This window comes from Labrus bergylta, chromosome 11, assembly GCF_963930695.1.
Source record: "Labrus bergylta chromosome 11, fLabBer1.1, whole genome shotgun sequence".
NCBI lineage: Eukaryota > Metazoa > Chordata > Actinopteri > Labriformes > Labridae > Labrus > Labrus bergylta.
Genome location: NC_089205.1, coordinates 29,629,420 through 29,654,079, shown reverse-complemented (window position 1 = coordinate 29,654,079; position 24,660 = coordinate 29,629,420). Strand labels below are relative to the sequence as shown.

The 24,660-nt window shown below is 41.2% G+C and overlaps 3 protein-coding genes across 5 annotated transcripts in view; 2 read left to right on the top strand and 1 right to left on the bottom strand.

Moving 5' to 3' along the window:
• Positions 1 to 1,536, bottom strand: part of shkbp1 (SH3KBP1 binding protein 1) — a 13,431-nt gene extending 11,895 nt beyond the window's left edge. Inside the window, exon 1 of the mRNA XM_065960644.1 lies at positions 1,327 to 1,536. Coding sequence (XP_065816716.1) covers positions 1,327 to 1,385 — 59 coding nt within the window. The 5' untranslated portion in view covers positions 1,386 to 1,536. The remainder of the gene's footprint in view (positions 1 to 1,326) is intronic.
• Positions 1,537 to 4,745: 3,209 nt separating this feature from the next.
• LOC110003563 (P2Y purinoceptor 14) lies at positions 4,746 to 15,406 on the top strand. 2 transcript variants are annotated; one of them, XM_065960718.1, is made up of 2 exons: positions 4,746 to 5,263; positions 14,035 to 15,406. In XM_065960718.1, the coding sequence occupies exon 2, from the start codon at positions 14,037 to 14,039 to the stop codon at positions 15,162 to 15,164; it is 1,128 nt and encodes a 375-aa protein (XP_065816790.1). In that variant the 5' UTR covers positions 4,746 to 5,263; positions 14,035 to 14,036; the 3' UTR covers positions 15,165 to 15,406. The 2 variants fall into 2 exon arrangements, with proteins under 2 accessions (XP_065816790.1, XP_020514736.2); XM_020659080.3 differs by lacking the exon at positions 4,746 to 5,263 and adding an exon at positions 7,701 to 7,827.
• Positions 15,407 to 18,730: 3,324 nt separating this feature from the next.
• Positions 18,731 to 24,342, top strand: LOC110003561 (P2Y purinoceptor 14-like). 2 transcript variants are annotated; one of them, XM_020659077.3, is made up of 4 exons: positions 18,731 to 18,822; positions 19,776 to 19,929; positions 20,016 to 20,275; positions 23,005 to 24,342. In XM_020659077.3, exons 2-4 carry the CDS (start codon positions 19,780 to 19,782, stop codon positions 23,606 to 23,608), a joined length of 1,014 nt encoding a protein of 337 aa, XP_020514733.3. In that variant the 5' UTR covers positions 18,731 to 18,822; positions 19,776 to 19,779; the 3' UTR covers positions 23,609 to 24,342. The 2 variants fall into 2 exon arrangements, with proteins under 2 accessions (XP_020514733.3, XP_065816868.1); XM_065960796.1 differs by having other exon boundaries at positions 18,749 to 18,809.
• Positions 24,343 to 24,660: the final 318 nt, after the last annotated feature.

Here is a 24,660-nt window from a genome sequence, read left to right as displayed (position 1 = left end):
AATGTTTTGATTTATTAATCTCATTAGGATAGGATAGGTTAATACTTTATTGATCCCCAGAGGGGAAATTCGGGCATTGCAGCAGCACAGACAAGTAAGCTCAAAATACAAAATACACATTAAACAGAATAGATAAGATAAATAAAAATAAAAACAGAGGGTATATACAAGTACAAAATGAATGATGAAGTTAACTATGCAGGGAGTTGAGACAGTATTTGTAGAGAATGAAAAGATAAAGTGACAAGTGATGATTAAAGTGATTTGGTAACATCAATAGCAGCAAGTAATGTAAACAGCAGAGAAGAGAGGCAGTGTTGTACCACAGTGATGCAGAGTGCAGTTATATAGTATAATGTAGTATAACATAATATTATATAATATAGACTAATATAATTACATAATAAAATATATAGAATGTACAGTATATGTATATATATATTGATGCTAAATAATAATAATAATAATAATAATAATACAATGTTAGTAATGATTATGTCAGGATTACAACGACCTAAAAAGAAAAACGTCTGAAATTAAATCTTTTTCACTGGAAAACAAGTTTTCAAAAGATATCAAGATAATAAGAGCGGATCTCGTTATCTCGTTAAGACTGGAGAAAAAAATAAAATGTACTGATGTGTGTCCGCTTTGGGCTTCCGTACAACACACTGTTATTCTAATACTTTCAGACTTAAATAGTATACTTTAAAATGAAATGCATGTTTTTAACTTTAAAACTAAGCTGAAAACATAAAAAAAGTTTGACTGCTTAAAGATAAATGTTTCTCACAGGACAGAGTTTTATGCTGCTGCGGACAAAGTACAACAGGTGAACTTACACTGTGATTAAATCATAAGCTAAATATTACCATAACATTTACAGTTATTTATCTTTTGTTTTAGCGAATTTATTTCAGAATACAATCAGATTATCTTAACTTTTCCTCTTTAACTTTTAAACTTGCACATTTAGTTTAAATGTGCAAGTTTAAACACATTTAAACTTGCACATTAACTAAATCACAAGTTTAGTGCTTATCGCTGGTGTTATGGTTCAAAGTGTGACCGTGTTAACTGGAGACTTTCAGCCGAGCGGTACGGCTGAAAGTCTCCAGTTAACACGGTCACACTTTGAACCATAACACCGGACACGATAGTAAGATTTGGGTAAACTTATAAATAAAAAAGCTTGTTTAATGAATGAAGTGGTTTTTATAACGGAGTTAAACATGATGTAAAGGTTTTGTTTCACTTCATCGGTGCAACATGAAGTAGCTTTGTTCCCGGTTAGCTTGTTAGCTTGTTAGCTTTGACACTCCTCACCTCTTCCCTCCGACATTCAGGTGGATGATGTCTCCACTCCTCGCCGTGTGAGACATCATCTCTTAAATCAGATACTCCAACAGTCCGAGCCTCCAAATACAATAACAACACTTTCGATTTTTAATCCATATTTAGAATAAATTCAGTTTCCGTTGTTGTTATAGACCAACTTCCTGTGTCCCAAAGAGTCAGAGGGCAGAGAGAAACCCCGGGGTGGATCAGGAACAAGAGTCGGACTGGGATAAACCCCGGACTGGAGTCTCAGACTGGACCAGGGACCCGTTTCAGTAAGTCAGTTAAGCCTGAAATGAGGGAAATTCACAGTTTCTCTGAATAAAAATTAAGTTTTTTAATATTTATTATTTATATAATATCATATTTTATTTGTTTTCAACAAATCTCACATTTCTCTACCAGAACTCCTACACCACTTCTCTCTCTGCTGCTGCAGCAGTGTGATTTGTTTTGGCTGATTCTCACTGATTTTTTTTGTTTTTAAGATTTGTTTTGTGCTTTTTGTTCCTTTATTGTAGAGACAGGACAGTGGATAGAGTCTGAAACCAGAGAGAGAGAGAGGACAGTGGATAGAGTCTGAAACCAGAGAGAGAGAGGACAGTGGATAGAGTCAGAAACCAGAGAGAGAGAGAGAGGACAGTGGATAGAGTCTGAAACCAGAGAGAGAGAGGACAGTGGATAGAGTCAGAAACCAGAGAGAGAGAGAGAGGACAGTGGATAGAGTCTGAAACCAGAGAGAGAGAGGACAGTGGATAGAGTCAGAAACCAGAGAGAGAGAGAGAGGACAGTGGATAGAGTCTGAAACCAGGGAGAGAGAGGACAGTGGATAGAGTCTGAAACCAGAGAGAGAGAGAGGACAGTGGATAGAGTCTGAAACCAGAGAGAGAGAGGACAGTGGATAGAGTCTGAAACCAGAGAGAGAGAGAGGACAGTGGATAGAGTCTGAAACCAGAGAGAGAGAGAGGACAGTGGATAGAGTCTGAAACCAGAGAGAGAGAGGACAGTGGATAGAGTCTGAAACCAGAGAGAGAGAGAGAGGACAGTGGATAGAGTCAGAAACCAGAGAGAGAGAGAGAGGACAGTGGATAGAGTCTGAAACCAGAGAGAGAGAGGACAGTGGATAGAGTCAGAAACCAGAGAGAGAGAGAGGACAGTGGATAGAGTCTGAAACCAGAGAGAGAGAGAGGACAGTGGATAGAGTCAGAAACCAGAGAGAGAGAGAGAGGACAGTGGATAGAGTCTGAAACCAGAGAGAGAGGACAGTGGATAGAGTCAGAAACCAGAGAGAGAGAGGACAGTGGATAGAGTCTGAAACCAGAGAGAGAGAGAGGACAGTGGATAGAGTCTGAAACCAGAGAGAGAGAGAGGACAGTGGATAGAGTCTGAAACCAGAGAGAGAGAGAGGACAGTGGATAGAGTCTGAAACCAGAGAGAGAGGACAGTGGATAGAGTCTGAAACCAGAGAGAGAGAGAGGACAGTGGATAGAGTCTGAAACCAGAGAGAGAGAGAGGACAGTGGATAGAGTCAGAAACCAGAGAGAGAGGACAGTGGATAGAGTCTGAAACCAGAGAGAGAGAGGACAGTGGATAGAGTCTGAAACTAGAGAGAGAGGACAGTGGATAGAGTCAGAAACCAGAGAGAGAGAGGACAGTGGATAGAGTCTGAAACTAGAGAGAGAGGACAGTGGATAGAGTCTGAAACCAGAGAGAGAGAGAGGACAGTGGATAGAGTCTGAAACTAGAGAGAGAGGACAGTGGATAGAGTCAGAAACCAGAGAGAGAGAGAGAGGACAGTGGATAGAGTCAGAAACCAGAGAGAGAGAGGACAGTGGATAGAGTCAGAAACCAGAGAGAGAGGACAGTGGATAGAGTCTGAAACCAGAGAGAGAGAGAGAGGACAGTGGATAGAGTCTGAAACCAGAGAGAGAGGACAGTGGATAGAGTCAGAAACCAGAGAGAGAGAGGACAGTGGATAGAGTCAGAAACCAGAGAGAGAGAGAGGACAGTGGATAGAGTCAGAAACCAGAGAGAGAGAGAGAGGACAGTGGATAGAGTCTGAAACCAGAGAGAGAGGACAGTGGATAGAGTCAGAAACCAGAGAGAGAGAGGACAGTGGATAGAGTCAGAAACCAGAGAGAGAGAGAGGACAGTGGATAGAGTCAGAAACCAGAGAGAGAGAGGACAGTGGATAGAGTCAGAAACCAGAGAGAGAGAGAGGACAGTGGATAGAGTCAGAAACCAGAGAGAGAGGACAGTGGATAGAGTCTGAAACCAGAGAGAGAGAGAGGACAGTGGATAGAGTCTGAAACCAGAGAGAGAGAGAGGACAGTGGATAGAGTCAGAAACCAGAGAGAGAGAGGACAGTGGATAGAGTCTGAAACCAGAGAGAGAGAGAGGACAGTGGATAGAGTCAGAAACCAGAGAGAGAGAGAGAGAGAGGGGAATGACATGCGGGAAAGAAGCCACAAGCTGGATTTGAACCTGGGCCGCCCGCTTGAAGGACTACAGCCTCCACACATGGGGTGTGCGCACTAACTGCTGCACCACCAGCGCCCCAAGCTGAGTCTCACTGATTATTTGGATGTTAGTAAGAGTTTTTAGACCTCAGTCATTCTGTGTCAATTTACATGAAATGTGAAGCTACGAGCTAACTAAAGAGCGCTAACATTAGCATGCTAACACAACAATGTGAAGCTATGAGCTAACTAAAGAGCGCTAACATTAGCATGCTAACACAACGATGCAGGACACAGGTGATAGCAGCTCAAACCCACAGTCCGTAAATTCCGCCGGCAGGGGCTCTCAATCAAAACATGAACAAAAAGATGGTGTCGCTGCTGGCGGGGAATCATGGGAGTTCTCTCTGCCTCCTCACCCCCCATCCCTGATGAAAACCTCTGAGTTGACCGTAGTCATGACGACCGGGTGAAACCAACATGAGGAAGAGAATATGTTTACAGACGAGCTAATGTATCCAAATATAATTTACATGATGGTTTTATCACAGCAGCTCATCAAACAACAGAACGGCAGCTTTCAGCAGCAGCTCACGCTTCATTATGCAGCGGTCTATGACGTAACATCCAGTGTTTCCACGGCAACAATAAACATTTTGTGTCTGTCATGGCGGCTGCTACGACAAGACACATCCCGTTACAGCTGTAAAATTACAGATTTTTCTGGCTATGAAAACTGTTGGAAATATTTGAAGTAATGTAAGTTAAAACAAATATTTACAACATGGGTTAAATTAATTTAGATATTTGAATGTAAACATTCAGTTTGGTTCAGCAAACCCTCATGCTGCTTGTTTTCTGAGTCTTCTTTCAGTGACAGAGTTCTTGTTGATCTGAAGTCAGCGTCTGTGCAGATGTTCATGTTGTTTCAGATGAACAGAGATGCTCCACTTCCTCCTCTCGTCTCTGAGATCTTCCTCTCCCCCGGCTGGACTCCTCTTCCTCTCATTCTCCTCCAGAACAGAGCGGCGTGGGCGGACGACACACACGGGGAATAAATCAATAAACAGCGTTGCTTCTTGTCAGACTACAATGAGCGAGCACGATGCCATCCTAAATATAGATTCATTCACTGAGCTATATTTAAGACGCTACAATGCTAACACATCCAATACACAACAGAGAGGGGCAAAAGAACTCTGGATGACAGGGTGCTGGTGGCTTAGTGGTTAGTGTACGCTCCCCATGTACGGGGGTCTGACACTGACCTGTGGCTCCTTTCCTACAGATCATTCCCAACTCTCTCTATCTCCCAGATTTCTGACTCTTTCCACTCTCCCGTCTCTCAATAAAAGACAAAAAACAGCGACAACCAAATGTCAGATGACCACACACCACCTCTCCAGAACAGACACGACGAGTGAACGGAGGCAACGTTTAAGTGACAACGATTTCAGCCGCAAAAGGTTTGTTGCATTTTGTCTGTTCCTTTATACGACGACGGCATTTTGGATGCCTGACAGATTTGAAAAGTTCCAGAGTGCAACTTTAATTACAGCACTGTTTCCATCTCTGTGTGAAATAGAAACATGCTGTTCCTATGGAAACAGAGATTTCAGTTCCAGTTTCTCTTTGAGGAAAAAGCCGAACGCACCACTACATGTCACCCATGGGAAACAGGAAACAGTATGGTGACTCAGATTGAGGCCACTGGGCTCTGATGGTTTGTGGCCATTTACAGATAAACCCTGATCTCTTCCGCGAGGCTGTGGGGGCGGTTTACACCAACACTGTTCTTTAGAAAGATAATGTTTAAAACAAGATGGGTATGAGTCAAACCCATATCCTGTTATCTTCTGAATAACAGGAAATGAAAATAACATTCTTCGACAAATACAACTAAACATTAACACTACATCATGTCTGTTTCCCTTACAGAATCAGAATCTGTTTTTATTGCCAAGTACATTTACACATACAAGGAATTTGTCTTGGTGTCTTGGTGCAAAAACAGTTAACAAAGGAAATGAAGTAAAAATAGCAAGAACTTAAATAAAATAAAATATAAGAGGTGATTACAAATATTTATAATAGAGTATAAAAAATATAAAAAACACAACATTTACAAAAGATGCAGTATTAAAAGTCCGGTGAGCTTTAATGTCGGAGACATTCTTACCAAAGTCATTGCATTTTATTTGACAACATATAACACATATTACAGTACTGTTGTTTTGTTTTTAAGCCACTTTTTGTCTAGCTTGCGGGATAGACAGAAGAGCTGCAATGCATTGTGGGGCAGCTGACCATGAGTTCGATCACACAGAGACGCGTTGCTAGAAAAGCGTCGCCAGCAAAACCATTGTTCCCCTCCAGTACAGCTCAAGACGCGACGTCGCAGTGCTCGTCTCTGCTGCTGCGAGACGTGTTTTTTAAATAATTATTTTGGGGCGTTCATAAAAGTTAAAATAATTTCCAGCTTTTCAGCTCAAAGCGCGGAGTCGCAGCGCTCGTCAATGTCACTCCTGGCCTTAGCAGCCGATCAAATTAAGTAGGAGGCTTTACCTCTGCTTCTCATGACCTCCTTATCGAGGAGCAAAGCAACAGAGAGAGCGCTACGTTCGCTCCAATCCCTTTTTTCCCACTTATTTTAAGTGGTCACACACGTAGCCACAGGCGCTCCCAGCTGTTTCTTCCCTAGATGCGCTCTGACTCCTTGGAGCGGCTGCGTCTAGCGTAAAAGAGACGCTGCACTTTTTCTCCAGGTGGCCACTTTCTGCTGCGAACGCTGGCCCTCAGAAAAAAAAATGCTAGGTGGAACACATGGCCTCATGTGTTGACCTCTTGCTCCAAAAACCAAGATGGCAATGGCCAAAACACCGAATATAAAGCTTCAAAACAGCTTCCCACAAACCATCAAGTGACGACACATCAGATGCACGTCCACTTCTATTAACTGGTTTGTACTTATGAGTAAATACCTGCAGAATCAGCAGTACTTGTGTTGGATATTTACCTCAATGTTTGCATGCTCAGAACCTGAAGGTGTCCTGCAGGTACTTACAAACATTTGTCTGGATGTTTTTGGTGAAAAAACACAGCCGTCCTCCTCCAGTCGTGGAAGTTGAATAAGCATGAACCAGAGGTGGGACAAAGTCATTGCTTTGCAAGTCACAAGTAAGTCTCAAGTCTTTGGTCTCAAGTCCCGAGTCAAGTCCCGAGTCAAGTCCCAAGTAAAGACTGGCAAGTCTCAAGTCGAGTCAAAAGTCCTAACCTTTTAATTTCGAGTCCTAAACAAGTCATTATCTCTCTTCACCAAATGAAATGCCATTTTAACAGAGTAATAATTTGTTACAGTTACACAAATCATGATTGCTCATATGATTTTATTTAGCCTACTTCTTAAAATAAAATAACAGTACCAGTGTGACTGACTCTGTTTTGTTTATTTTTCCTAAATTCTGTTTTTTCCATTTTTATTTGACTGAATTCTGTGTTTAATGGTGTGTTCCATTAGATCAGATCACTGATTTGGATCATTTTATCAGATTATGTCAGGAAATTGAGACATAAAATATATACAGATAAATATAAATTAACTCGCCTTTATTTATTTTTTAAAAGGTAGTATGCCTAGTGCCCAGGTTACCCTTGCTCCCCCTTTTTTTAGTGTGTGTGAAGATGTTCCCAGACTACAGCAGGCTGTGAGATAACAGCCTGCCAATTTTAAGGTGTTGATTGTTGATAAATACAGTATGCAGACACAGCGAAGAGCTGTACATTTGTGCAGGACACTTTAAAAAGAGAGGATACTGAAACTGGGATCGTCATATTGAGTATTTTATCATGCTGATGTTGGCGTTCAGAGAGACAGAGAGAGAGAGAGAGAGAGAGAGAGAGAGAGAGAGAGAGAGGAAGTGAAAATCGTCCAATGACTCAAATAGCTCAAAGTGTCCGCTCGCAGCTCTGAGCTTCATGTCACAGGTGGAGGCAACATCTGTATGGACCTGAACATCTGACTCGTCATATGGTGAGTACACTCAGTTTAAAGGCTTCAGCGTTTTAAATATTAATAATGTAAGGAGATGAAGTTTTGAGACAAAGTTAAAGTTGTACAGTTGTTCTTTTAAAAGGCTGAAAATATTTGTGTGAAAAGTCTCAGATTGTGAGAGTAGTGTGAGTGTTGTTTCTGTGATTATAGAGGTATTAATGACCTGACACAGTTTGTAGTTTTGTCAGGTTATTACGTCCCTGAAACAAAACTCTAACAGAGTCTTTATGAGGTTGTTATGAGACAGTATGATTTGTGTTGTGGTATTTATCACAAGACTTTATGTGGTTGTGTATTTATGTTTCCTGTTCACCCTCTGAGCTCTGCTGACGGGAGAATTACATTTTGATTTGTTGATTTAAGTATTTCTGCTCAAATCTGCAGAATTAAAAACAACAATTAACTACTCAGACTAAATTAAAAAGAACAGTCGAGGACATTTTTGGCTTCCCCAAGACAGAAAATGAAAGAGGTGAGAAGATAACAGACAAGACAAAAACTTTGTGCAAATATTGCAAGAAGACGGAACTACACAAATAGCACAACCAACATGATGCAGCGTTTAATCCACACCACAACGAGAAGCTCCAATCACCTTAAAAAAACATGAAAATGCTAAACTACACTGACATATAGGTATGTGAACATAGAAATAGCAAACTCCTATTTTAAGCTGGTACCCTTAATAGATTTCTCTGTCTGTATGATAAATGAGGTGTTAGAGGACCACACTCATATCCATCAAACAGTGTGAAAAGTTTCTGTTGAAGCGCTGCGGTTCATCTGTTTTCCATACGAGCTCCGTCTTTAATCCATGTAAATGAGTTTTCATCCTCCTGCTAACAGTGCACAGCTCGGTGTTTTTTTTTATTTCACCGCCTTTCATAGTTACATCATGACTTATACTGCAACTTTGATGATGCATTTTGTTGAACCATTAACATATACGGAGAAAGAAGTTACAAATATCCAAGACGTAAGACCCAAAAACGAGTGCTGTAGTTAATACTCAAGACTGATCTTGGTCTCTTATTGGAATCTAAATCATTTTTAGTCGATCTCGTTTGTTTTCAGACCAGGCGGACTCCAGATTTGAAAATCAAGACCGTCACTGGGAGGCTACTTTTATTGTGATTTGAAGGAAAACGGCTCTTGAAGTGAAACACCCCTTAATCACAAGTTATTGATTTTTCATTCATATTTAAGGTCTTGGTCTTGTCTCTGTCTCGTCCTGCCTCAGTCTTGGTATTGACTCGATCCTTAATTGTCTTGGTCTTGTCTCGGTCTCGGAGCACTCTGGACTTGGATATATCTTGATCCTGGTTAGTGTGGTCTTGTGGTCTTGACTCCAACACTACCAAAACAACCCAAGCCGATAAACTAACAACAGTGACACTCTGTGAAGGCACAAAATGCAAATAAGAGGAGAAACCGCCCCTGATCCCAGGAAAAACACCAATTTAGACATTTATACAGCTCAGAAAGAGACTAAACTTTAGATAAAATGTTCAAAAATTGTTACAGCTGATGCATTAAAACAGCATTTTAAGAGTTAATTTAACAAGAGAAGATGTTCAGGCCTAATAGATGGATAGTATTTAAAGACAGTACCCCAATAAGCTTCATCTTTACCCACTGCTACATTAATGTGATAAACACCTAAATGCATCGTTTATCAAATATATATATAGAACAGTATACATCAGTGTATCATCTGCATATAATGACATTTACATTTACATTACCATAGCTTTTCTGAGGTCGCTTGAGTCGAGATTTCCCTGCTCGTCCAAAACCCACTCTGTTTGTTCCACTCCAGTCCACTTGGTTGCTGTAATGCACCTCTAAGCTGGTTCACCAATAATCAGTTAGTACCAGAAGAAGAGCTAAAAGTCTACTTATTTTCGTCCAATTTTAGAGAAAGAACCAGCCAGTTGTGAAATGTAGATATTAGGTAAATCTGGAAATGTAGCAAATTTGAATTAAAAACAATCTACATGACGTTTTAAAAATAGCTCTCAAAGATGAGATAAGATAGCACAAGTCCCACAATTAATCTCCAAAACAGAAATATAAAGGCTGCTGTTTTCAGACAGTCACATGTTTTGGTTGTTCAAATATGCTGACGTCCTATAACTGACGTGAATATTAAAAAACTTAATCTGCACCGTGCACACTCGGGCGTCACACAGGGAGCTGGACAGAGGCAGTTTTGGTTAACAAATGACTCTTGCAAATGTTGTAATATCATACACAATCTTTTTTTTTGATAGACGCAGCTTCCTCTGAACCCTGGTTCCAGCTGGCACGCCACAGAGGCTCGTTGCAGCACTTCCCATCCCGGGTCATCTGTAGAGTGTTGAAAGAGGAAGTTGTTGATCTCTGCCGTCAATCAGTATCTCCTTGAGCTGTATCACCCACAAAACAAACCAACAGTATAAGTCAACTTAGAAAAAATACAGAAAATAAAAGTTTGTCCAGAACTTTCGATGCCAGCCCTAAATTAACTCCCCTTTGTCCCCTCAAGTCCAGTTGGTGATGAGAAAACTAAAGCTCCAAATATTATTTCAGTTGTCTAAAAAGTGACCCAACACTGCAAAAACTCCAATCCTAGGAAGTGTGTTTGACTAATCTTTACTCAAAATATCTAATTACACTTATTATAAGCCACTTTCAGCTCCAGATAAACATCTTATTTCAAAATGGAAAGGCAAAGAAAAATAAGATCTAGTTACATTTGAAATAAATCAGTCCTTCTGGTTTATTCTGACGATACAGCTCTGATGTCCGACCCCTGATAGCACCAACATGCCGTGAACAAAGTGGTCGAGTGGAGTGATAATAATGCCCAAAGATAAATACAAAGAAAACTGAGGAAATTGTGTTGTCATCTTACAAATATATGTGTAAAATGATCGACCATTTGTTGTCCTGAAGAGGCCACATTGACTATATCTGCAAGAAGACCAAACAAAGAGTTTATTTCCTCCGCAGGTTGAGATCTTTTGGGGGCGAGTGGACAAATTCTTGATTTGTTTTTTTTTCTGCTATGATTCTAAGTGTCCTGCAGCACAGTAATACTACGGCTGTGGCTCATTGGTAGTGTCGGTCATCTCTGAACTGTAAGGTAAGGGGTTCAATCCCCAGCTCCTGCAGCCACATGTCCGATGTGTTCTTGGGCAAGACACTTAACCCTGAGTTGCTCCTGCTGCTTTGTCAGCGGCGTATGAATGGGATGGTCACTTTAAACTGCAGCCTCTACCATCAGTGTGTGAATGTGGAGGTGTGACCTGCGGTTTAAAAGTGCTTTTAGTAGTCAGAAGACGAGACAAGCGCTATAAAAGCTCAAGTCTGTTTACAGGGTACACATGTCTGTCCACTACTTTAAAGTCTAAACTGCTCCACCAATTAAACTGTTCTCAAGGATTGTGGGCCAACCGCTTCAGAGACTCTATGAATCAGCCTACTAGAAAAACACGTTAAGGCTGGCTGACAGCATCGAGTCGGATCCCAACCACGCCCTGAACAGTGAATCTCAAATATATAAACAAACTCACCAAGACACTCAACAAGTATACAATACGATCTGTATCTGGACTTAGGTGAATGTGTCCCATATTAGGTGTAATGAGATATTGTTAATTAGACATGAGACAAAAAGACTTCCTTAGGTGTGAGTTTTTGCAGTGTGATGTAATCTGTGCAACATGAAGGAGCCAGACGAAAGGTTTAAGAGGAGTTATTAACTTCTAAGGTAACACTTTATAATAACCATCATCTATAAAGGGTAAATAAGGGTAAATAGATAGTTAATTAACCATAAGGTTGATAGTTATTTACTGTTAACAAACAATGAAATGATAGTTAATAATGTTTGTTAATGATTTGTAATGCTATAATTTATGTTATGTTAACAGTTTATTGATGCACACATTATAACATTTCATACAATTTATAAAGTGTTTGTTAATGATGACCAAAGGATTTATAAACCTTAAAATAAAAAGAGATGTTTTCTAAAACATCTAAAAACATTACAGAGATACATGGACCAGATATTTGTTCATGGTTTGTCAATATTTTATAAAGCGTCTATTAACGTTATTTAGATGGTTATTATAAAGTTGGAATTGAAGATTATAATCCATTATCGATACTTTGTAAAGCATCTATAAATATGTTTTAGATAGATAATTAATATTTTATGAATGATTAATAATTGGTCATTAACAAATGCTTCATAAAGTGTATGAAATGTTATAATGTGTGCATCAATAAACTGTTAACATAACATAAATTATAGCATTACAAATCATTAGCAAACATTATTAACTATCATTTCATTGTTTGTTGAAAGTAAATAACTATTAACTAATGGTTAATTAACTATCTATTTACCCTTACTTACCCTTTATAGATGATGGTTATTATAAAGTGTAATAATGATGAACGAGAAGAAGTTCCAGGATCATCGAGACTTGTTTGAAGTGACAGCGGGCTAAAAATAAGAACAAAATCAGGACATCCTGGTGTCGCCTTTGGACTGTAAATGTCCTGTTATCATAAGGGTGTATGGTGGAGGACCCTGCGTGTGTGTTGGACTGTGATGAATCGATGTCAGAGGGAAGTGTGTGTTTTTATTTGTGCACGTGCCCGAGTATAAACAGAGCTCTGTGTTTTCACTCCATGAACACAAAAGACCTCAGGAGGGAGTTAACGGGGAGTTTCAACCGGAAACTTCTGTTTGTGGCTCCTTTGTTGATGTTTAAAATATTGAGATGTATAGGGAGAGTTAATGAGTCTTTAATAAAATCCAAACTGTTACAGAGTGACTCATCAAAGGGCTCCACAGGAGGGAATATCTATTGTCAGACTGAAAATAACTGATTGGTTGGATTGATCTGAGAAATTTATTTTAAATATTCCTTTTCCCTACGCAGAGGATGTATCATAAAGTTTCTGTAGCGCCACCATGAGGCCAACATTTAGATTTTATCCATTTGTCTTTGAGTCCAGTCCAGCTAACCATCATATTTCAAGATAAAAAAAGCTAATTATAAGCCCTGGTGTTTCTCTTATGACACTTGATCCAGTAGATGTCGTCCTTGAGCATCAACACTAAACCAAAACAAACTGTTTGCCACAGCGCCGCCATTTTGAATCCTCTGTTCTTCTCCAGAGACACACCTCCAACCCCATTTGTTTGCAAGTACGAGTTATGAAAAAGAACACACCATAATTAAGCACCATTAAGCGCAACATTGTCCTTTGCTCGAGCTGCAGTTGCCTGTGTCCTGCATTGTTGTGTTAGCATGCTAATGTTAGCGCTCTTTAGTTAGCTCATAGCTTCACATTAGCTGTGTCCTGCATTGTTGTGTTAGCATGCTAATGTTAGCGCTCTTTAGTTAGCTCGTAGCTTCACATTGTTGTGTTAGCATGCTAATGTTAGCGCTCTTTAGTTAGCTCGTAGCTTCACATTGTTGTGTCAGCATGCTAATGTTAGCGCTCTTTAGTTAGCTGGTAGCTTCACATTTCATGTAAACTGACACAGAATGAGTGTGATCTAAAAACTCTTACTAACATCCAAATAATCAGTGAGTATGTTCTTCTTCTTCTCTCTAGTTCTTGACTAAAACAGCTTTTATACACAAGGGGAGGAGCCGGCCGTCCCGTCCATGTAAACACGGCTCTGACAACAACACAGCCAGCGGGACTCGAGCTTCTCCCTCATTGTAGACAGTCAGGACTCAGAGACACATTTACACAAGACAGACTTTATGATTTGCAGATCATTTTAACTTATTTCAAGCAGTTCATCTAATATCTCAAAGTTGGACTAACACACTGTGATAATGCGCTTGGGGTTCGATTAACCCTCGCATGTATACACCTCAATGTGACCCAAAGTGACCTAGCAGGCAACTGGAGTAGAAGAATCAACATGGCGTGTGCTTGAGGGTGCCGGCTAGTCGAAGAGACAGTTTATGTTGTATCAGGTGCAACACATTGAAATACACGGATGGAAGGAAAACACTAAATGGCGGTTGTTGATTGTTTTGTCTGGACATAAAAGGTCAAGCAGGGGGCATAGCGCCACCTACTGTAACAGAGTTGAACGTACTTCTGTCTAAAAATGGATTTTTCTGTATATAATTTATTGTTCTTTTGTTGTTCGTTTCTTTCCAGGGATGGCTCACCTCAACTCCACCAACCAATCGGACTTGAGCAGCGTCTTCACCAATGACGTCCTCCCGCCGCTCTACTTTGTGATCTGGATCGTTGGGTTTTTCATGAACTGCTTGGCCGCCTCCATCTTCGTCCGACTGCCCACCGACTCGGGCCTGGTGGTCTACCTAAAGAACATGGTGGTGGCCGACTTACTCATGCTCTCCACCTTCCCCTTCAAGATGGCGGCTCAGCTGGGTCTGGGTGGCTGGCGCCTCCATGTGGTCATCTGCCGCTACACCTCTGTGCTGTTCTACTCCTCCATGTATGTGGGGATCCTTCTCATGGGCTTCATCAGCCTGGAGCGCTACGTCAGGATGTTTGGACACGCCTCCTCCACCGCCGCCTCTCCCTCCTGCGGGGCCAGATTTCCCCGGGTATCGTTGCCACACCTCCTGCAGAGTGTCGGATTTGCTCGCACGCTGGCGTTCCTCACCTGGAGCCTCCTCCTCCTTGGCGTCCTGCCCAATGTCCTGCTGACCAGCCAGCCTGCCAACGAGACAAACTCGAGGAAGTGCATGGAGCTGAAGACGCCGCTGGGGATTCAGTGGCACCAGGCGTCGACTCTCTTCTGCACAAGCTTGTTCTGGGTGACCCTGCTGGTCCTCGCCTTCTGCTACACCTCCATTGCCTGCCGGGTCTACCAGTCGTACCGCCGCGTGCGCTGCAACAACATCAACAGCAAAGTGTGCCACAAGGTACACCGCAGCATCTTCAGCCTCCTGCTGGTGTTCTTCATCTGCTTTGTGCCGTACCACGTCTGCCGCGTGCCATACACCATGAGCCAGATGCCCAAGTCCGGCTTCAGTTATCACTCTCGTTTCCTGTTGTTCCAGCTGAAGGAGGGGATGCTCTTCCTGTCGGCGATCAATGTCTGCCTGGACCCCATCATCTACGTCCTGATGTGCCAAACCTTCAGAGAGTCTCTGATAAGGAAGCTGTCCGGGAGAGAGAGGAAGAGATCCCCAACGACCGCCCAGAGCCAGAGTCTGAGTCGGATTTATTTAGGAGAGGAAACAAGGTCAGGAGACGTGGAGAGGAGACGAGAAGGAGAGGAAACACAGGAGGACAAAATACCTTTTAATAACTAGACTGTATCTACACTATAAAACCGTATGTAAAGTTTAAAGATGAAATCAATCATAACAGTTTGCCCTGATTGTACCGCCTCTGTGCGTCTTCTTTGGGATGCAGATCAAATCTATATTTCAATTTACGGACTCAGATGTGAATTTTGGTCAAAAGTATTTTGCATTTTCACCATTTCTCGTTCTTGTGTAGTCGTGTCATTACTGTGAAAATTGTAAATAAATAATGTAATTTAGTTCCTTGATATTTTTCAACTGAGCCCTTAATGACTGAAGGTAAAGAAAAGTTTTGAGATTGCTTCAGTGGCTGCGATAAAAATGAAATCTTTTTTGGAGCTTGTGATGAAACGAGCAACTTTATTTTCTTTTGGCTAAAATTGTTGGTTTTATCAGTGGAGTCTGGTGTCATGATGTAACAGCTGTTTGTGGTTAAAAGAAATCCTCTTTTATCAAACCCTCTGTGGTGATCATTTCAGTATTTCATAATTTTGTCAGACACAATCTGAACATTTTTGGTTGACATGTTGACTTTGCAACCACTCCTGCCTCAATCCGCAAGTCCAACTCCTTTGTATCTATAAGTCATTTAGACCTCAAAATACATCAAAAATATAGTCAGGTCTTTCTTTTCTTTCATAACGTTCTTTACAAAATGTAGGATTGGCTTTATTTCTGTTTGTCTTTGCTTAAGGAAATAAAGGATGTAAAGGTAAGGAAGAAAAAAGGAAAAGAAGCTCTCACATGGAAGTGAAACTAAACTCTGATGACTTGGCATCAAACCTGCCAGACCAGACTTTGCTGCTGTGTTCATTTTTACTCCAAAGTTATCACGATACTGCCAGCCTCTTTAAGTAAAATCAGCTGATTGGGTCACGAGTCCTCCCTCTCACTGCGCTGTTCAACCCTCAGGTGCTTAATTAACCCCACATCACGCAGGTGACAAAGACAGAAGAGTAACCTGTAGCATATCTATTAATGAGGTTAAAATTAGTTTGCTCTGTATCTTTTATGACAAAAGGAGGCAGCATGTCTGTATTGCTGGCTCCTCACTGCCCTCTAATGGTCTACCCTTGTAACTACACACATGTTGCAGTGCAGTACTGGGACCACTGAAGCAGGGGCATGTCCAGACTTTTTTGACTGGGGCAATAATTCACTGTGAGGAGGGGTGGCCAGAAGTTTGATGTGTGCATAAATAAATATTAAATATCTACCCTCTCTAACCTCACTAATCATATCTATCATATCCCAAAAAGAAGATTCATGTTAAAGGCTTTATATATTTTTTCATCCAGCAGATGTCGCCAGCATGAAACCAAAACAACTCGTACTGCATTGTTGTGTTAGCATGCTAATGCTAGCGAAATGAGCGTGATCTAGAAACACAGTTAAGCAGTGAGTACAGTATGTTATTCTTCTTTTCTCTAGTCCCTCAATTAAACAACTTTTATACACGAGGGGAGGAGTCAGCCGGCCGTCCGGGCGATGTAAACAAAGTGAAGATAGGACTCTGAAAACTCTGAAAACATCACAGACAGTGGGACTCGGGTGTTACACCCATTGTAGACAGTCATGACTCACAGAGTTATTTTCAGAGGATAGACTTGATTTCTACATTTAAGTGAGAAAAATCACAGATAAAGACTTTAAAGTCACAATTTAAAGAACATAAAAATGTTAATGCAAACTCCTGCCCAGTCTAAAGAAATAAATGTTTGCAGTGCCCTCTAGTGGTCACAGTGTGTCACTAAACAGCAGAGTTGTAAGTAATCTGTCTCACCACCAGAGGGCAGTGTAAACACATGATAATAACAGCAGTTATGTGATAAGTGAACATTTCTGGTGGAGTGTTTAATGTATCAGTCCAGAGTTTGTTTGTTTGTTTAACTTTAAAAAAAAATGTCTTAAGTACACAGCTTCACTTTATTTGTGGTAAATATGTTCTTCAATAAAACATTTTCCCTATATATCAATCAGCCTCCACAGCTTCAAGTTGTAAACAATACTTCCACCTGCTTCCAGTCATTATAGACCACTGACTGGATCTCAACTGGTCTACCCTCATGAAAATCGGGACCCAAACCAATCATATTTATTCATTCATTATGAAAAATGTATGCAGTTTGGACCTCAAATAATACAAAAAATCTGACAGAACAAAGAAATAGACGAAAAACAAATATGATAAAAAAAAGCACCTCATAGACTTTTTGGAGCAATCTTTTGAGACCCACTGAAAATGGCTCCGCGACTCACTTTTGGGTCTCGCCCCACCAGTTGACAACCACTGTGGCAGACTTTTCAAGACCATTAATTAAAACGCAACATACTTCTGATTAAGTCTTTAATGGCAGAATTCATGTAATGTTGATATTTGATGACTCTAAAAAAAGCTTTAGATTACGAGCAATGACAACCTTTTACATTTATTTGTTTGCGTGTGTGTGTGTGTGTGTGTGTGTGTGTGTGTGTGTGTGTGTGTGTGTGTGTGTGTGTGTGTGTGTGTGTGTGTGTGTGTGTGTGTGCGTGTGTGTTTGTATGTGTACTTCTTTACCTACCTAACTGGGGACTTTGGTTTGATTACACATTCACCAACTGGGGATGAGTCGGCAAATAAGGAACATTTTTGGGGTGCTCTCTTGGACACACTTTAAACGCTCTGTATCTGTGTGTGTGTGTGTGTGTGTGTGTGTATGTGTGTGTGTGTGTGTGTGTGTGTGTGTGTGTGTACTTGTACACCTATATAACTTGGTTTTGTTACACATTTACCAACTCTAAGGTAAGAAAAAAAACAATGCGGAAGAGGCGGATGAAGAAACAGACTTCATTACGCAATAACAATACCCTTTAAGTAGCAATAAGTACCTTTATTTATTGAGTACCTCTCTAAAACAAGTTACAAAGTCTTTACAAATGTAAAAATAGGCAGGTCAAAGATTTAAAATCAAGGCAAAGATTAAGAGCAAACACTTTAAGACATAAAATCCATTCAATTGATATGTAGCTGGAAGAAAAGGCCATGGAGAGCTTTAAAAGTAATGACAGGGAGTTGGTGTTTCAGTTTCAGTTTAGTTTATTTAAATCAGAGACTATGAACAAAAAAAACATTCGTCTCAGAAGAGAAGAGATGCTTTGTACCAGATTTAGCTAACTAGCTAATTTCCATCTGATGATGATGTGTGTAGAGATGCTGAAACAGGAGTGATGTGGTCATGCTTTCTGGTTCTGGTTAAAAGCCTGGCAGCTGAGTACCAACTGGAGCCTATCTATACATTTTAGGTTCAGGCAGGTTAAAAGGCTGTTACGATAGTCGAGATGTAATGAGACAATTTGCCTTTATTTCAATGCTATGTGTAGTTCAACGATTTGGGTAGAGCATACTGGAGAACAGAAAACTTAATGCAGCCGTTTAAGTATGTGCACAAGACTGTAGCAGTCGCGAGTGACTTCCTATTTGGTATGTGTGTGCGTGTGTGTGTGTGTGTGTGTGTGTGTGTGTGTGTGTGTGTGACAGTGATGTACATAATTGGCACATTTGTGACATCAATAGTGGTCGGGCAGCTCTTCTTCCTTCCTCTGCCTCTCTTCAGATCTTACTGCAGTGAGCATCGAGAAAGAAGACAGACACTCAAACTGACTCGCGGACAGGTGAGCGCTGAAGGTAACTCGCTTCTTTACTATTCTACAACCCTTATGTTAGACATCGGTTAAACATCCATCATAGAAACATTGTATGTCACCACTGAAGTTGGATATAAGAGGAAAAGGAGATTGTGTTTTTTTACGATTGGGATGTTTTTGTAACTTCAGTTTAGTTGTTTTCACATTTTCAATGATACACATGATCAATATGAGACTCCTTCACTTTACTTTAGGGTTTTCTTTACTATCATAAATGTGAATGGGAACTATTATTGTAAATAATTAGCAGTGAGAGATACTTTTGAATTGAGCAGTGTTCACCACATGGCAACCTATGTGAGCATCGACTCTGGGGGGGGGGGGGGGCAGCTCTCTACAATGTTTAGAATCTGGACTCCATTGTAAAAACTAGGTGCCACAGTTACGTATTGCTCCTTTAATATTTAGAGAAAAAGACAGTGAGAGCTGTTCACTGTTAAAAGTTAGCATCACAATGATGCAAACACATTTTAATGTTTTCTTCAATTGCAAACATTATAACATACATATTTAAATTACATTATTATTTTCAGAATTAAGAAAATGAACCAAAGAATAAAATCTAATACATGTTCTTATGATCAAGATAAAAAGCTCCCCTCCCTCAGAGGTTTCTTCCTGACTCTGAAAGAACACATATTGTTGAACTATTTAATTTGTAATTTTACTTCCCGTGTGTTTCTGTTCTATATATGTTTACTCTGCTGCTGTTGTAGTTTAGTTTATTGTTTATCTTATCAGGAACCATGTAGAACATACATTCATCTCACTTAATAACAGGAGATGCACTGCACCAGATTAAGCTGATTAGTTAGATTCCATCTGCAGTCAGTGGGCAGGTTACCCATCTTTTCCTTTTCAGTTTTAACCACTTCCTGTATACAGACTGATGACATCTGAATGTTTATGTTTCAACTCTCCCACAACATCCAGAAACATGACAGACCTTGAAAGAATCGGAGATCCCCCATCCTTTAATCTGTCCTCAGCATCTGACCAGATGAACACCAACAGCTCATCTCTCTGCAATCAAGTCGACAACTCTGCACACATTTTCTACATGCTGGTCTACAGTCTGGTGTTTCTGGTGAGTCACTCAGGTTCTGTCTCCTGAAAGCAGAAAGCATTCTGATTTTTTTTTTTGGTACATCATCTGAGCCTTTTCCTCATTAGGTGGGTTTAGTCCTCAACGGATTCACCCTGAAGGTTTACTTCTTCAGCGCTCACCAGCAGGCGTCTAGCAACGTGACCATCTACCTGAAGAACCTGGCAGCTGCAGACTTCCTGATGACCCTCAGCCTCCCCGTCAGAATCGGCCATTTTGCCAGCCGCTCTATCACCGTGTTCAGGATCTACTGCAACTTTGGCTCCACTGCCTTCTACTTGAACATGTACGCCAGCATCCTGTTCATGGGTTACATCGCAGCAAACAGGTAGGAACAGACAGAACCTCAACAAGATGGAGTGACTTATTTTAGTTTATCTTATTCAAAAGATGCAATCCAGGAGCCATTAGCTTTGGTCTGATTATGGATTAGCTTTCTAATAATCTCTAAAACAGACAAATGCAAATGTGAGCGGATCAAATACTGATCACAGACGTTGTTTCTCAACACCATGTTACTTCTAAACTTTAAGTCAGACTGTAAATGATTAATGGTTGAGGTATACTTAGGTCTTGGTCCTGGATATCTGGAGGCCAAACCTGGGGCCAAAAATGTGTGTTGGTCTGCCCATAAACTAAATTTGTTAAGCCGATAGCAGATTGGTTCATAGACTGGCTTGTTATCGACCAGTACCTGCACCAGCCTTGTGTAACTTCTGTCGTAGTCTACTCTAGTCCTCTAACCCTGAACGTAATTTCTAATTTAAGACGTAGTTTACACTCTACTAACATTTAAGGTGTCACCAGCTGAGATAGTTTCAACGTAGGCAGAAGTTACACCTTAAATCTCCGATAACTCAAAATCATAGCTGTTAGCCGAGAAACAAAACCAGCCTGTCAGCAGCAACTGTCTTGTGGCTATATTACTATATTGCTGGCCGCCGCCGGCCGCTGCCATCTCAGCAGCCGAGACATAATGCCTGCCTATTGGCGGCAGTGAGGACAAGGAGCCGGGGCGGACTGGTAGGGTCGGTGCTCTCACTGTTTGTCTCTGGACACAGACATAGAGTCTGTTTTCTGACAGGAATTTACTAGATCAATTCTGGAAGAAATCTCTGAATCAGTTGTTTAAATGGCCGTATGTGTTGAAGTAAATGTCTGTAAACCTGACCTTAGTGGGAGTGGCCTGCGGTGCTGTGCATTCTGGGATTTGGTGTCTTTCATCCACATGAGCCAAAAAGACACTTTCTGCCTTTTCACATCCAAGAAGGCACCAACTTCAAAATGTATTTCACATTTCTACATATATGACCCAATGTCAATACAGATTCATGTTTTGACAGGTGAAGTATCCCTTTAAGAGAAGTTATTTTCAGCTGTGAGTCTCTTCAGAGACGATCAGACAAGAGAGGAAACACTGGAACAAACACTACATGAAGAAAATTGCTGCTCACTGATTGGTCACATCAAGTTAAGACCTTATATCCACAACAAAGTTTTGGTTAGTTTGGACGTCACGCTCTACTAGTTAAGATAAACTTTACGTCTCTGTGGTAACCAAACAATGACACAATGTAAGTTAGAACCTAACTAGTTTACTCGAAGGGTTTAGTGTGGAGGCATGCTGTTTCCTCACAGCGTGGAGGTTCCTGGTTGGAATCCCCCGTCCGACCGGGTCTTTCTGTGTGGAGTCTGTTCTCCTTCCTCTGGGTACTCCCGCTTCCTCCCACAGTCTAAAGACATGCTCATTAGTTCAAAAGGTGACTCTTAATTGTCTGTAAGTGTGAATGTGGCTGGTTGTCTTGCGACACAGAATGCATGACACAGAAAAACAAGATCAGACTGAACTCTGGGCATGCATTGACACTGAACTATACACTGACTAAAGACTATTAATAAATAGTTTCAGCTGCAGCAGGTTTTTCGTTTCAGAATAAAGATGTGTGGTTCTTGTGGTTGTGCTCAGAAAGTGATGATGTTTTAGTTCAACATATGTTCAAAGAAACAAAAGGCCACACATTGCACAGACCTGAACTCTAACTACATGTTGATAGGTTATTATATTCATTTATGATAAGCTCTTACCTGGATGCAGCAGCAGGTCTGAGTTCAGGGAGACCAGTTGCCAACATGTGGAAGATGTTACCCCGATGCTGAGAAATAATTCAGAATTCAATTTCTAACCCTAAAAGATAAACATCTCTATTAAAACCATTAACTTGTAAATATGAACAACATGGCACGTCTCCAGGAGAGTAAAGTTCCTTTTTTTTTGTTATCCTCATGTTTCATGTCTTGTGTTTCCTGTTTTACTGTCTCGTTTCAGATCCCTTGCTTCCTTCCCTCCCTCCTGTGTCTGCGGCATCTGTGATTACCTGTTGTGTCTCACCTGTGCCTAGCAGTCTCCACTCCCCTTGAGCACTTAATCTCTGGCTGTTTTCAAAAACTGCTTGCTATACTAGAAGTTCGTACTCATTTGGCTAAAATGCATTATGTAGTTTGTGAACAAGATGCGAGATCCACAGTATGCCAACAATACCCGGATGTTGTACTGATTCTGTAAAAAATGGACAGAATAGACCAGTCTCCCTCGCGCACTTATTCCCACAATTCAAAGTGCCAGGTCAGAGATTGAAATGACGGACAGCAACGTCCAAAGTAAAAGAGGAAATCAGACCAAACCACACAAAGATACCACCAATTATATTTTTTGATTCTCAGAATCATGAAAATCTAAATGAATCACTCCTCAGTTTTTCTCAGGATGCTACGCTGTAGCAGCGTTTGACATCAGCTGGGCTGTTGTTGACTTTCCTATTACAAGACCAGAAACCAGCTCAGCCGGGCCTGGCATACTGCAAAATATCTACCGGTTGTCTGTCGTACTACATACTACTGTTGAACGTAGTTTGCAGTACATACTACATACTACAATAGTATGAAAAAGTTGATTTTGAGAACATCCCTAGTGTTCCCCTCCCTCTGTGCCAGTTCTTTGTGTCTGACAACAGTGATGATTATGAGTAATCTACTGACACCGGCCTCTTCTCTCTGCAGGTATCTAAAGATCGTCCATCCTTTAGGGAATCACATCCTTCAGACAGTGGGAGCCGCCCACATCATCTCAACGGTAACCTGGGTTTTCCTCCTGGCCTTAATGACCACCTACATCACCCTGTCGCTCCTCACTGAAAAATCACTGCCATCTTTCCCAAATACATTAGACTGTGACGTTCTGCACAGTAAAACGCTCAGCCTCTTCTACAAAGGCATCCAAACCTGGTCTGTGGCCATCTTCATCATCGTGTTCGTCTCCCTCATCTTCTTCTACCACGGCACCTCCCGCAGGCTGTCAGCAGCACAGCAGAGGCAGCAGGCGTCCTCCGGATCCAAGAAGCTCGCCAAGTCCCGCAGGAACATGTTGGTGCTGGTCAGCGTCTTCTGCGTCTGCTTCGTCCCGTACCACCTGGTCCGCCTGCCGTACGCTTTCCTGAGGAGGCAGTGCTCATGGGGGCAGGCCTTCTTCTACCTGAAGGAGCTGAGCGTCATGGTGTCTATCTTCAACGTCTGCCTGGATCCGCTCATCTATTTCATCTTCTGTAAATCCTACAGGGCCCAGCTGAGGAGAAGTGTTCGGGGACGTACACAGAGGGCTGGCTAAAAGGAGGAGCAACAAAAGTTGGATGCTCTTTAACCAGCAAAAATATGACAGAGAGGTTGTTGTCTTGTTGAACACACATTGTGTTAACTGACATCAGTAAATTTAACATTTTCTTTCAGTATAGGTTTTAATGTGTTCAGACCATGTTACAGGATGGTATTTTTGTCTGCAGGCTGCTCGTTGAAGCGTGAAGCGATTACTTCACAGGTTATGCACTGAGGACTCAGACACTTGGACACACGTTCAACCCAGCTCCACCTCAGCCAGATTCTTGAGTGCCTACCGCTTTTATGATCTTGTGACTTGGAGCTATTTGTTTTGCACCAATTGTTTTTCACTAAAACACCAAATCAAATTCCTTGTATGTTATTGTACTTGGCAATAAATTCTGATTCTGATTGCAGGAATTCTTGAGTGCCTTTTTAACAAAGCCCTGACCCCTGACCTCTAACGGGTAGAAGCTTGTTTATTTTTATTTTTTTGTGCGAGTCTGTGTTGCCTTTCTTTCAATGGGGTTGAGTGTGTGAGTGACTACCACGTGTGATTGAGGCACTTTTTCACTTTTATTTTGTTGGGAATCCCTCTCACCCCTCGTCGAACCATCTCATCGTTGGTAAGCCTCAGCATCTGCCAAGGTCCCCCTTTTTCCCTCAACGTCCTTGTGGGTTTGGTGTTTTATAACTGCCCTTTAATCAATTTTTGTAATAAACGTACCATATTTTTGATAAATTGAACCACGTGTCCTGCCTCTTGTTCAGCCATGACCACCGTCCTGGCAGAATATCAACCGCAGCAGGAAGTCTGGCCGTAGGGAAGTTGTAGCGATCACATTCAGGCGTCAGGACAGATGACTAGTTCATGCAGATGCATTTCACCCTGATCTATCCCCGTATTTTACTGCAGGATCATTTTTATCTATGATTGTTGGTTTCACAAAACCAATCAACACTGGTTCCTCCAGAAGCATTGGAAAACCAAATGCCACAAAGTCCGAGTTCACACAATGATTTCAGCCGAATATGTAACGTTTTAACTGTTCGTTTACATGACAA

What these genes read in the sequence shown, in the direction of transcription:
- LOC110003563 (XM_065960718.1), top strand. Translation starts at nt 14,037, where the DNA reads ATGGCTCACCTCAACTCCACCAACCAATCGGACTTGAGCAGCGTCTTC.
- LOC110003561 (XM_020659077.3), top strand. Translation starts at nt 19,780, where the DNA reads ATGACAGACCTTGAAAGAATCGGAGATCCCCCATCCTTTAATCTGTCC. An exon ending in TCTACAGTCTGGTGTTTCTG is followed by an intron (nt 19,930 to 20,015) that starts GTGAGTCACTCA and finishes TTTCCTCATTAG; the next exon opens with GTGGGTTTAGTCCTCAACGG. An exon ending in GGTTACATCGCAGCAAACAG is followed by an intron (nt 20,276 to 23,004) that starts GTAGGAACAGAC and finishes TTCTCTCTGCAG; the next exon opens with GTATCTAAAGATCGTCCATC.